Source organism: Schistocerca americana, chromosome X (genome assembly GCF_021461395.2).
Source record: "Schistocerca americana isolate TAMUIC-IGC-003095 chromosome X, iqSchAmer2.1, whole genome shotgun sequence".
NCBI lineage: Eukaryota > Metazoa > Arthropoda > Insecta > Orthoptera > Acrididae > Schistocerca > Schistocerca americana.
The window spans coordinates 792,190,758-792,203,379 of record NC_060130.1 but is presented as its reverse complement, the minus strand read 5'-3'; the positions used below and the strand labels follow the sequence as shown (position 1 = coordinate 792,203,379).

Here is a 12,622-nt window from a genome sequence, read left to right as displayed (position 1 = left end):
TGACAGCCTTGGGAGAGCCAGCCCTGACAAAATTCTACCATCTGGTGAGCAAGTTGTATGAGACAGGAGAAATACCCTCAGACTTAAGGAAGAATATAATAATTCCAATCCCAAAGAAAGCAGGTGTTGACAGATGTGAAAATTACCGAACTATCAGTTTAATAAGTCACAGCTGCAAAATAGTAATGCGAATTCTTTACAGATGAATGGAAAAACTGATAGAAGCCGACCTCGGTGAAGATAAGTTTGGATTTCGTAGAAATATTGGAACACGTGAGGATATACTGGCCCTACGACTTATCTTAGAAGAAAGATGAAGGAAAGGCAAACCTATGTTTCTAGCATTTGTAGACTTAGAGAAAACTTTTGACAATGTTGATTGGAATACTCTCTTTCAAATTCTGAAGGTGTCAGGGGTAAAATACAGGGAGCGAAAGGCTATTTACAATTTGTACGGAAAGCAGATGGCAGTTATAAGAGTCGAGGGGTATGAAAGGGAAGCAGTGGTTGGGAAGGGAGTGAGACAGGGTTGTAGCTTATTCCCGATGTCATTCAATCTGTATATTGAGCAAGCAATAAAGGAAACAAAAGAAAAGTTTGGAGTAGGTATTAAAATCCATGGAGAAGAAATAAAAACTTTGAGGTTTGCCGATGACATTGTAATTCTGTCAGAGACAGCAAAGGACTTGGAAGAGCAGTTGAACGGAATGGACAGTGTCTTGAAGGGAGGGTATAAGATGAAGATCAACAAAAGCAAAATGAGGATAATGGAATGTAATTGAATTAAGTTGGGTGATGTTGAGGGAATTAGATTAGGAAATGAGACACCTAAAGTAGTAAAGGAGTTTTGCTATTTGGGGAGCAAAATAACTGATGATGGTCGAAGTAGAGAGGATATAAAATGTAGAATGGCAATGGCAAGGAAATCGTTTCTGAAGAAGAAAGATTTGTTAACATCGAGTATAGATTTAAATGTCAGGATGTCATTTCTGAAAGCATTTGTATGGAGTGTAGCCATGTATGGAAGTGAAACGTGGACGATAAATAGTTTAGACAAGAAGAGAATAGAAGCTTTCAAAATGTGGTGCTACAGAAGAATGCTGAAGATTAGATGGGTAGATCACATAACTAATGAGGAGGTATTGAATAGAATTGGGGAGAAGAGGTACTTGTGGCACAACTTGACTAGAAGAAGGGATCGGTTGGTAGGACATGTTCTGAGACATCGAGGGATAACCAATTTAGTATTGGAGGGCAGCGTGGAGGGTAAAAATCATACAGGGAGACCAAGAGATGAATACACTAAGCAGATTCAGAAGGATGTAGGCTGCAGTAGGTACTGGAAGGTGAAGAAGCTTGCACAGGATAGAGTAGCATGGAGAGCTGCATCAAACCAGTCTCAGGACTGAAGACAACAACAACCCTATTTAGGACATTCTAATGGAAAGCAGCTCTCATAGAGCATCAGAAATGTGTTAAGGAAAGCATTATATTTGTCATCTATGTTACCAGCACTATAAACATCCTGCCACTCTTGTTTCTCGACATGGTTTAAAAAATTCTCAATTGCTTTTGGATTAAATGGTTCAAATGGCTCTGAGCACTATGGGACTTAACTTCAGAGGTCATCAGTCCCCTAGAACGTAGAACTACTTAATCCTAACTAACCTAAGGACAACACACACATCCATCCCCGAGGCAGGATTCGAACCTGTGGCCGTAGCGGTTGCACGGTTCCAGACTGTAGTGCCTAGAACCACTCGGCCACTCCGGCTGGCTTTTGGATTAACTTTCCTGCATAGTTTGTAATTATATGTGACATTTGTTTGAGTACAAAATCCTTTTAGTGTTAAAATTGGTGCATCATGGTCTGAAAGGGCATTGACCCTTTTACTAACAGAATGCCCATCTAGTAATGAAGAATGAATAAAAATGTTGTTTATGGCTGTGCTACTGTTCCCCTGCACCCTAGTTGGAAAAACACAGTCTGCATCAGATCATATGAATTTAGGAGATCTACCAACATCATTTTTCTTGCACTATCATGTACAAAATTTATACTGAAGTCACCACACACAACTAATTTCTCGTACTTCCTATAAAGTGAACAAGAACCCCCTCTAGCTTGGGCAGAAATGCTCTGAAGTCAAAATTAGGGGACCTATAAACAAAAGTTTAGTTTCACTAAATTCAGCTGCAACTGCACAACATTCAAATATCTGTTCAGTGCAGTGCCACGATACATACCTCTATGGACGCAAAAGGAATACTGTTTTTTTACATACATGGCCATTCTCCCACTCCACAATGAAATCCTTGAAAAACAGCCAGCTAACCTGTATCCTGGTAAAGAAAGCCTCTGAATCGTCAAATTATTTAAGTGGTGCTCCGATATACGAATAATTTCATAGTCAACATCTATAAGCAGTTCACTAACTTTATCTCTAATAGCTTTAATATTCTGATGAAATATGCTAACTCCTTCTCTACTTGGAAACATGACATCCTCTGAAGGTGAGCCCTTAGAGGGACTTCCTTTAAGCAGGTATATCCATCAGCTGACTTCATTCAAAAACGGTGCAACTCTAACACCAACTACTACAGGAATTTTTCCAAGAGTGTCCTACCACCACCCACTACACTTGCACCTATAAGCTTTGCCAGTATCCCCTTCCCAAACCTGTTGAAGTGCAGGCCATGCCTAGTGAAACCCGATCTACTGATAAACTCAACTGGCACCACTGCAATGTGACCCATGCCCTCTGCCATCAGTGCCCTCTCCAGCCCAATGTTAACGTGCTTAACAGCTGCATTAAGATGAGGCTGATCATGATGCTGAAATAGTTGCATGAAATGCAGATTGATGCCATCAGTTTGAGTAGCTATCTTTATCAGGTCACCACCTACATCACATTCCTTGTCCCTATCAAGGCTATTCCCTGCACCAGGTCTAATTTGGTGCGTAGCTTTGTGTATGTAATTAATTTCCTAATTTATTTTGACCATTCCTAGTTAATATCTTTTGTTATGGAGTGAAATCAGTAATTTTTTCAGGACTTAAATTCTATTGTTTACTTATAAACAAAAATAAAATCTGTAATAATTATAAACATTTGGAAGAAGAACTACTAGAATCCTTTAAGTATTTACTTGGCTCTATTCGAAAACATGTTAGCAAAGCCAGCCCTTATTTAATTCCAAAATAATTACCAGATTGGTCAAAAGCATTGTTTGCATAACTAGATCTGCTAATTTCATTATTTAAACAAATAATTTGGCCTAATCTTTGTGGTAGAGAGAACTGTTAAAAAGGAGGAATTTTTCGATCTATTCATATAATTGAATGAGTTATGTTTTAATTGTAATTTCTGTAACTTAAAACATCAAAAAAGTATAGTCTCAGTGCCTATTTACTGTGAGGATTTATAAAGGCCCTATGTTTGGTCCTGAGACAGTCCGTCCACGGCCAATTTTCAGAGGGAAATTATGTACTGCTTCAAGTAACAACAATGCATCAAATTTAACAGTGGAATTAGTGTAACACAAATAGGCCATGTGTTAAGGCAATGACAATGTCCGTTCAAGTTATTTGAGAAATAGTGTCACACATACCTTATTCTTCTGCAAGAACTGTGAACTGTGTGGTTAGGTTTATACTGCTCATAGATGTTCAACAGCAAACTATCATAGGAGTATGCTGATGTTTGCCTGCAACCCATTAATGAGGCTTATCAAAATTTACCAATAGTGAGCTATGTACTGTTGGGGGTTGTGGACAGTGACAGTAAAGAACTGTGAAACACAACTGTGCAACTGTTAGCTACATTAATTACAGTAGTCAGTGTTGAACTTCCACCCTCCAACCCCCCCCCCCCCTACCCCCTATTTTTTAGCCAGTATAACAATGCAGTACGTCGACACCAAGGACAAATGAAGAAACAAAGCAGGTGAACGTCACAAGCTTTCAGCCAAGTGCTCATTGGCCTTTTTCAAGAGGTATGACTGCCAGTGGGCTGCTGGTACACCCTTATATATGCTAGCTGCCAGCTGATATCACTGGTGCTCACAGCCTTGCCATATATGGGCATAATTTGACTTGGCATTCAATATGCCCACTTCAACCATGTGATCCCTGGATTCCACATCATTCTGAGCTGCAGGAGGCCATCTCCATTAAGGGTGTTATTGGTGATTTTTATTTCAGTGGCTTATTTAATTACACAGTCCCAAAAGCCATTAGTGTGAGCCACAACAGTGGTTTCATCGAATTTGATCAAGCGACCGTTTTCTAAAGCATGTTCAGCTAAAGTCGATTTCTCAAGGTAGTGTATGCGATAAAGCCTCTTGTTCTTCTGTCTGCATTGTTCTACCATTCATACCGATTTCCAACATATGACTGGCCGCACTCACAAGCCATCTTGTAGACCCGAGGTATTCTGCGACCTACTCCATCTCTAACTGGTCTCAGAACTTCCGAATATTTATCAGAGACCTGAAGATCAATTTGATTTTGTGTCTTTTCAGTAGGTGGCATGTCTTGCTCAACATGGACCCACAGAATGGCAAGAAGACATGTTTCTTTTCCCACTTTTTGTCGGTGGTCTTATTGTGATTCTCACTTGAAAGCACTCCATTTATTTGATGAATGTTGTAACCGTAGTTCCTGAAGACCATACTGTCACCCTCATTAAGATGAAGACGGTCAGTCTGGTTGATAAAATCATTAGACCACAGAGCTGTGGTCAAAACGCACAATAACCCTGAAAGAGTGGTTTGGTGTGGAGTGGTAGAGGGGTGACGAGGACCGCGGTGGCCATCGTAGGGTTGTGGACCACTCTGGCTGCGGCATGGATGGGGCCTCTCCGTCGTTTCTAGGCCCCCGGTTAACATACAATACAATACAATACAATACAATACAAAACAACACAATGATGATCATTTACGAATCACTGCAAGCTTAATATCAGTAACATGTATTGTCTTAATACAACTGGCCAGAGCCAATAGTTTTTCTTATTGCACAAAAAAAGTATTTCATTCTCCTCCATCTATTTTTCTCCTTTTCACATCAAAACTAAGAATATTCCTGTTACTGTCAACTGGAGATACTACAAACACATTTTTTGTGTTTTCATGATTTTATAAAGTGTGGTCAGTTATGTTGTTGTTGTTGTGGTCTTCAGTCCTGAGACTGCTTTGATTCAGCTCTCCATGCTACTCTATCCTGTGCAAGCTTCTCCATCTCCCAGTACCTACAGGAGGCTACGTCCTTCTGAATCCGATTAGTGTATTCATCTCTTGGCCTCCCTCTACGATTTTTACCCTCCACGCTGCCCTCCAATACTAAATTGGTTATCCCTCGATGCCTCAGAACATGTCCTACCAACCGATCCCTTCTTCTAGTCAAGTTGTGACACAAACTCCTCTTCTCCCCAATCATATTCAATACCTCCTCATTAGTTGTGTGATCTAACCATCTAATCTTCAGCATTCTTCTGCAGCACCATATTTCAAAAGCTTCTATTCTCTTCTTGTCTAAACTATTTATCGTCCATGTTTCACTTCCATACATGGCTACACTCCATACAAATACTTTTAGAAATGACTTCCTGACACTTAAATCTATACTCGACGTTACCAAATTTCTCTTCTTCAGAAACGCTTTCCTTGCAATTGACGGTGTACATTTTATATCCTCTCTCCTTCGAGCATCATTAGTTATTTTGCTCCCCAAGTAGCAAAACTCCTTCACTACTTTAAGTGTCTCATTTCCTAATCTAATACCCTCAGCATCACCCGACTTAATTCGACGACATTCCATTATCCTCATTTTTCTTTTGTTGATGTTCATCTTATATCCTCCCTTCAAGACACTGTCCATACCGTTCCACTGCTCTTCCAAGTCCCTTGCTGTCTCTGACAGAATTACAACGTCATCTGCGAACCTTAAAGTTTTTATTTCTTCTCTATGGATTTTAATACCTATTCCAAATTTTTCTTTTGTTTCCTTTACTGCTTGCTCACCTCACCAAAAGTCTTGTTCCTCCTGCCACCGAACTTCACTAATTCCCACTATATCTAACTTTAACCTATCCATTTCCCTTTTTAAATTTTCTAATCTACCAGCCTGATTAAGGGATCTGACATTCCACACTCCGATCCGTACAACGCCAGCTTTGTTTCTCCTCACAACAATGTCCTCCTGATTAGTCCCCGCCCGGAGATCCGAATGGGGGACTATTTTACCTCCGGAATATTTTACCCAAGAGGATGCCATCATCATTAACCATACAGTAAAGCTGCATGCCCTCAGGAAAAATTGTGGCTGTAGTTTCCTCTTGCTTTCAACCGTTCGCAGTACCACCACAGCGAGGCTGTTTTGGTTAGTGTTAAAAGGCCAGATCAGTCAATCATCCAGACTGTTGCCCCTGCAACTACTGAAAAGGCTGCTGCCTTTCTTCAGGAACCATTCATTTGTCTGGCCTCTCAACAGATACCCCTCCGTTGTGGTTGCACCTACGGTACGGCTATCTGTATCGCTGAGGCACGCGAGCCTCCCCACCAACGGCAAGGACTATGGTTCAAAGGGGGAGGTGGTTGGTTATATAATTGATATCAATGGGTTTCTGTATATCATTCAGGTTCTTAAGGGCAATTGTAGCCTCAAAATGAATGGAAATCGTGTTTATGACATGTTTTAACAACATTGTGTGTAAAGTTACTCCATTCAAAGAGTACATGCATATTCAATTGCAGAGATATGTAAACAGGCAGAATATGGCACTGCAGTCGGCAATGCCTATATAAGACAACAAGTGACTGTTGCAGTTGTTAGATCGGTTACTGCTGCTACAATGGCAGGTTATCAATATTTAAGTGAGTTTGCACGTGGTGTTATAGTCGGTGCACAAGGGATGGGACATAGCATCTCCGAGGCAGCGATGAAGTGGGGATTTTCCCATATGACCATTTCACGAGTGTACGGTGAATATCAGGAATCCAGTAAAACTTCAAATCTCTGACATCGCAGCAGCTGGAAAAAGACCTGCAAGAACGGGACCAACGACAACTGAAGAGAATAGTGCAGCATGACAGAAGTGCAACCCTTCCACAAATTGCTGCAGATTTCAATGCTGGGCCATCAATAAGTGTCAGTGTGTGAACCATTCAATGAAACATCATCAACATAGTCTTTTGGAGCCGAAGGCCCACTCGTGTACCCTTAATGACTGCACGACATGAAGCTTTACACCTCACCTGTGATCATCAACACCGACATTGGACTGTTGATGACTGGAAACAAGCGGATGGATGTGTAAGGGTATGGAGACAACCTCATTAATTCATGGACCCTTCATGTCAGTTGAGGACTGTTCAAGCTGGTGGAGGCTCTGTAATAGTGTGGCGCGTGTGCAGTTGGGAGTGCTATGGGGCCCTTGATATGTCTAGAGATGACTGTGATAGGTGACACATGCGTAAGCATCCTGTCTGATCACCTGCATCCATTATTCATGTCCACTGTGCATTCCAACAGATTTGGGCAATTCCAGCAGGACAACTCGACACCCCATACATCCAGAATTGCTATAGAGTGGCTCCAGGAACATTCTTTTGACTTTAAACACTTCCACTGGCCATCAAACTCCCCAGACATGAACATTATTCAGCATATCTGGGATGCCTTGCAACGTGCTGTGCAGAAGAGATTGCACCCTCTCATACTCTTATGGATTTATGGACAGCCCTGAAGCATTCATGGTGTCAGTTCCCTCCAGCACTACTTCTGACATTAGTCGAGTTCATGCCACATCATATTGTGGCACTTCTGCATGCTTGCGGGGGCCCTACACAATATTAGGCAGGTGTACCAGTTTTTTGGCTCTTCAGTGTACTTTGCAAGATATTTGGCAGTATTGCCTTATAATGGATAACTTTACACACGTCTGGAAATTTTAAATAGAAAGAAAACAGAAATATGAAGTGGCATGACACTTTTCATAGCTTTATTGACTTGTTGGAACCTATTACAAGGATAAATGCAATATGGCAAGTCATTTAAATTTTAAGTTTTTATTATGTAAATTGAAAATAATGCTTCTGCTGTGTCTGGAGCACGAGTTTCTCACCTTCACTTTTATAGTACTTCTATAGCAGGATGAGGCACTACTAACCTTGATTTCACTTCAATAAAGACTGGATACATACATAAAAGATTGCAGGTGTTCTTTGAACTACAAAGATCATCTTTGTAATACCACAGGTTCATCAAGTAGCCCCTAGTTATTGATTTTGGAGATATCTCCAACATCATGCCATACAAATGTCTATGTTGAGTCACCTGTCATCTTCACGAACTTAACTTGAATCTCATCATAAGATAGCACTTGTCCAATAATTTGCTCAGTATCCTTATTTTCTGCTTTTGTTTGCAGTCGTCGTAAAGTTACCCCCACCCAAGCAAAAGTCACACACCTTTGCTTGTTTTCAGCTTGCTAGTAAAATGTCTCCACTAAAAAAGTGTTTCACCTACTGTTCCACATAACTATGACATGGCAATGACAGTTTCTAAGCAATGTAAAAATACGTAAAGATGCTCACATCCAATTAACTGCATTTATCATCCTGTATCATGATGTATGAACAACACTGTCATGATTTTTCAATCCAGTAAAGTTCACTATGTCTTATCTAAGCAGCCATTTTACTCAGAATTTCCAAAACAGGCCATGGGCGGCACCCCACAGAACTTAATGGGAAGTGTGTAAAGTAACCCAGGTTGCATAATTTAACCCAGTTTATGGTACATCAAATTCAGTCGTTATCTTAAAACCATTGCAGAGTATACCTTGTACGTTTCATCCTCTCAGAAACTAAACTCTGCTTATATTCTGCTAAACACAAAAATAGTTTTATACATAATCACTATTATGAATTTGAATATTTTATTTCCATGCATTCAAAAGACAGCAGTAGATTTTAAGCAACTTTCTTCTTCTCTGAATTTCTAATTCCTCTGAAGCACACATAAATTTGATAATTACTGAAGATTTTTGTACCCAAATGTACAAAAAACTTTGGACAAAAACAGAAGGCATTCAGCCTGATCCATCTATTTGCCATGCTTTCTGTCAAACTACAGCAAGCTGTAGTCTCAAAATAAAATGGCACAAAACCTACAGCACTGCTCCCTGTCTAGCACTGCTGCAATTGCATTCTCACAATGAGTGGCTTTTGGATATTAGCGAGATCATGAAAACCAATCCTCTGCAACAGTTAACATGTTCATCTGATGATTAGATTATAGTGTATGTTTTAGAGTTCAGTTGTTACATCATATTTCAAAAGAAAATATAAAACTGACAAGAATATTTAGAACATACAGAGTGAATATCGAACACACACAGAGACTGGCAATAGCAAGAAAAACTTTCCTGAAAAGCAAGATGATGTTAACAACAAATACTAATTTAAGTGTTAGGGAGCCTTTTATGAATGTATTCATTTGGAGTGTGGTGTCATGTAGAAGTGAAAGGAAGAAAATAAATGGTAAAGAGAATATAAGCATATTTGGTGCTACAGAAAAATCCTGAAGATTAAATGTATAGATTGGATAAGTAACAAGGAGGTACTGAATGGAATTAGACATCAAAGAGCTTAGCATCAAAACTTGCCTAACAGAAGAAAGAGATTGATTAGACACATCCTGAGGCATCAAAGAATAGTTTAATTTGGCCTAGAGGAACGTGTCAGGAGTAAAAATTGCAGGGGGAAATCAATGTTAAATACAGTAGGCAGGTTTAAATTGATGTAGGGTGCAGTAGTTATGCAGGTAGTAAAAAGTTTATACAGGAAAACAAGTCAGTCTTCAGACTGATGAATTCAACAATTACAATAAGCACTCTGTATTACTCGGCAAGGTGAATCAGTTACCTGGCTGTAATGGGAACTACTTGGCGATGTGACTTGTTACAGTAACGTTCCAGTCCATCTCAGAGTGTGAGCACAAAAAGGGACTGCAGAAAATACCTTTGTGGAAAGCCATGACTACTTGCTATTAATATCGTTAATATTACAGGCAATGAAACCAAGAAAAGTGTGATAGTGCTGACACAGAAGGTGATAAAAGATGCATTCAGTTAGGGAATGGTGTGCAAATTACAGAAGGAGGGATATGATGCCAAGTGGAGTAGGACATCAAGTATGTGCTCCAAAACAGAATTAGAGAAATGCATACAATAAATATTTCATTGGTGATCTAAATAAATTGCTGCAATATTATGGCCATGGAAGGAAATACAATCTTTGCAGAAATTTCACAGCTGTTGTTTCACTGAATTAGCCTTCCCTACTAGAAAAGAAACTCTAAGAAAAACTGTTCCATCTATGGGATTTGATTTTAGAAGTTGCTAGAATGAATGAGTCATGAACATACTAGCAAAAAAGCCTATGATATCAGACTTTTAAAAAAAATTTATAAAATGAAGCATTAGCATAAAGTGACCAATGGTTTACTTAGATGAGCCATGGATCGAGACACACTACACTGTGAAAAATATTGCAAAGTGGCAATGTGTGAACAGTGTCATCGGACAACAGTGCCAGAGAGCGTTTCATTGTTGTGACTGCAGAGTTTCATTATTTGTTCACATATTCTCTGTGACAACAGGAAAACTTCAGACTATCATGTAGAAATGGCAAAAAAAATACAAATCTGTAGAGACAAAGAAAACCAAACTTTCACATTAATTATGGAGCAACAAACACTTTCTCTTTATTCAATTGGTAAACTCTTGCAAAAAATGTCCCTTCTTACTGCTGTCATGCCATCTAGACCTAAATCCTACAGAACTATTATGAAATCTTGCAAAGATAATCATGATACATCACACATCTTACTCTCTAACCTGAAAAACTTAACAGCTCATGCCTCTGCTGCTAATAAATAAATGTTGTTTGTCATCTAGCTTGGTGCATACCTTTTGATGTAACACTACTTTGGTGATTTATGCATCAATTTTTCTGGTTATAGTTGGCATTACAAGGCTAAGTGGGTTTCCTTCCAAACCTTTCCACCTACGAAAAATTTGAGATGGTCACTGGGAATCAAACACAGGACCTTGGCATTACTAGGCACAAATGCTAACCACTAGACCACAATGTCACTATGCTTATGTGGCTGTCACATTATCTTTTACTGCTGTGTCCTTAGAAGACTTGAAAGTATACGTATGCCAAAAAAGTGTGTGATGATGAGTGGAGGAGACACACTTTGATGGCCAAGGAACTGAAAATATAAATAAAATCACTCAGCACAGATTCAAACAAAAAGTCAGCATTGTCATCCTCCAGTGAAACAGCAGCAAAGAATCAACAGATACACACGTAGAAAATAGCGATGTCACTGGGGAAGATAGTTTTCCAGATATTGCCCTTCTTACTGCTGGCCACTGTGAGCAGCCAAGGTGAGATATACTATGTGTCCCAATTCCGGTCTTATTCTAAATGGGTACTTCATTTAGATGTGAGTATAGACATTTAGCGTGCGACAGCACTCCTCTTGTAACAGTACTGGAAGGTACACAATTACTACCTCCCCTCCTTGCTTATAGGGCATGAACACAGGGGCACCGGCACCCTGGCCAGATAATTGGATTGCTTTGCTGGGTAAAACTTCAGCTAAGGGAATTAAAATACACTCATCTATGGAATCTAAAGGAAGTTCTAGACATTACAGGCATAATAAAGAAGAAAATTGTAGAAAATAAAGTAACTTTTGCATCTGTTGCCTAAAGATGCTTCTACTAGAATAAAGAAATTTTTCTTGCTGTTCTGAGTTAATGCATACACAAAACATGACACTTTGCCGTCACTTGTTCCTACCAACACACAATTCTCATTTAACAAAGAATTAAATACTGCTCTTGGTTGGTGTCGCAACGTAGTTGTCAGTCTCACACATTGCAATTCTTGACTGAATTACTCTGCCCATATTCAGTATGTTCTGGTATAAGATTAGGGATCATGGTAGTGAGTTATGGTGACACATGACAAAAACAAAATTCAAGCTTACTTTGAAACTGGTCACACCAGGAAGAACGTTTTCCTCTGGAACTTCAACTTCATCTAAGAAAATCATTCCTGTAGCAGATGCCCGAAGTGAGAATTTGCCTTCTATTTTGGGTGTTGCCAATCCTCTAGCTCCATTCCTTTCCACAATGAATCCTCGTAACTTGCCGTCTTCACATTTTGCCCAAATAATTAAAATATCTGCAACTGGGGCATTGCTTATCCTGAACAGACAATAAGTTACATAAACATAGATGCAGTATTACAAGTACACTTTTCAAATCAAAAGAAATCAACACAATGGAAACTCATCATAGATAGTATTGAGGAACAAGCATATGACAATATGATGTGTCTGAAATACCCAAATATAGCTACAGGTATGTACTATTATGCATGCCCACTCGGTTAGCTGTGCAGTCTAACGCACTGCTTTCCGGGTAGGAGGCATGCCGGTCCCCGGCACAAATCCATGCAATGGATTAGTGTTGAGGTCCGGTGTGCCAGCAAGTCTGTGGATGGTTTTTAAGGCGGTTTTCCATCTGCCTTGGCAAAT

General features: G+C 39.6%; 1 protein-coding gene across 1 annotated transcript in view; it reads right to left on the bottom strand.

Annotated features, from left to right (window-relative positions):
• The window catches only part of LOC124556326 (glutaryl-CoA dehydrogenase, mitochondrial-like), a gene marked incomplete at its 5' end in the record, with an annotated part of 41,457 nt that extends 29,132 nt beyond the window's left edge, over nucleotides 1-12,325 (bottom strand). Inside the window, one exon of the mRNA XM_047130297.1 lies at nucleotides 12,071-12,325. Within this exon, the coding sequence (XP_046986253.1) occupies nucleotides 12,071-12,325 (255 nt within the window). The remainder of the gene's footprint in view (nucleotides 1-12,070) is intronic.
• Nucleotides 12,326-12,622: the final 297 nt, after the last annotated feature.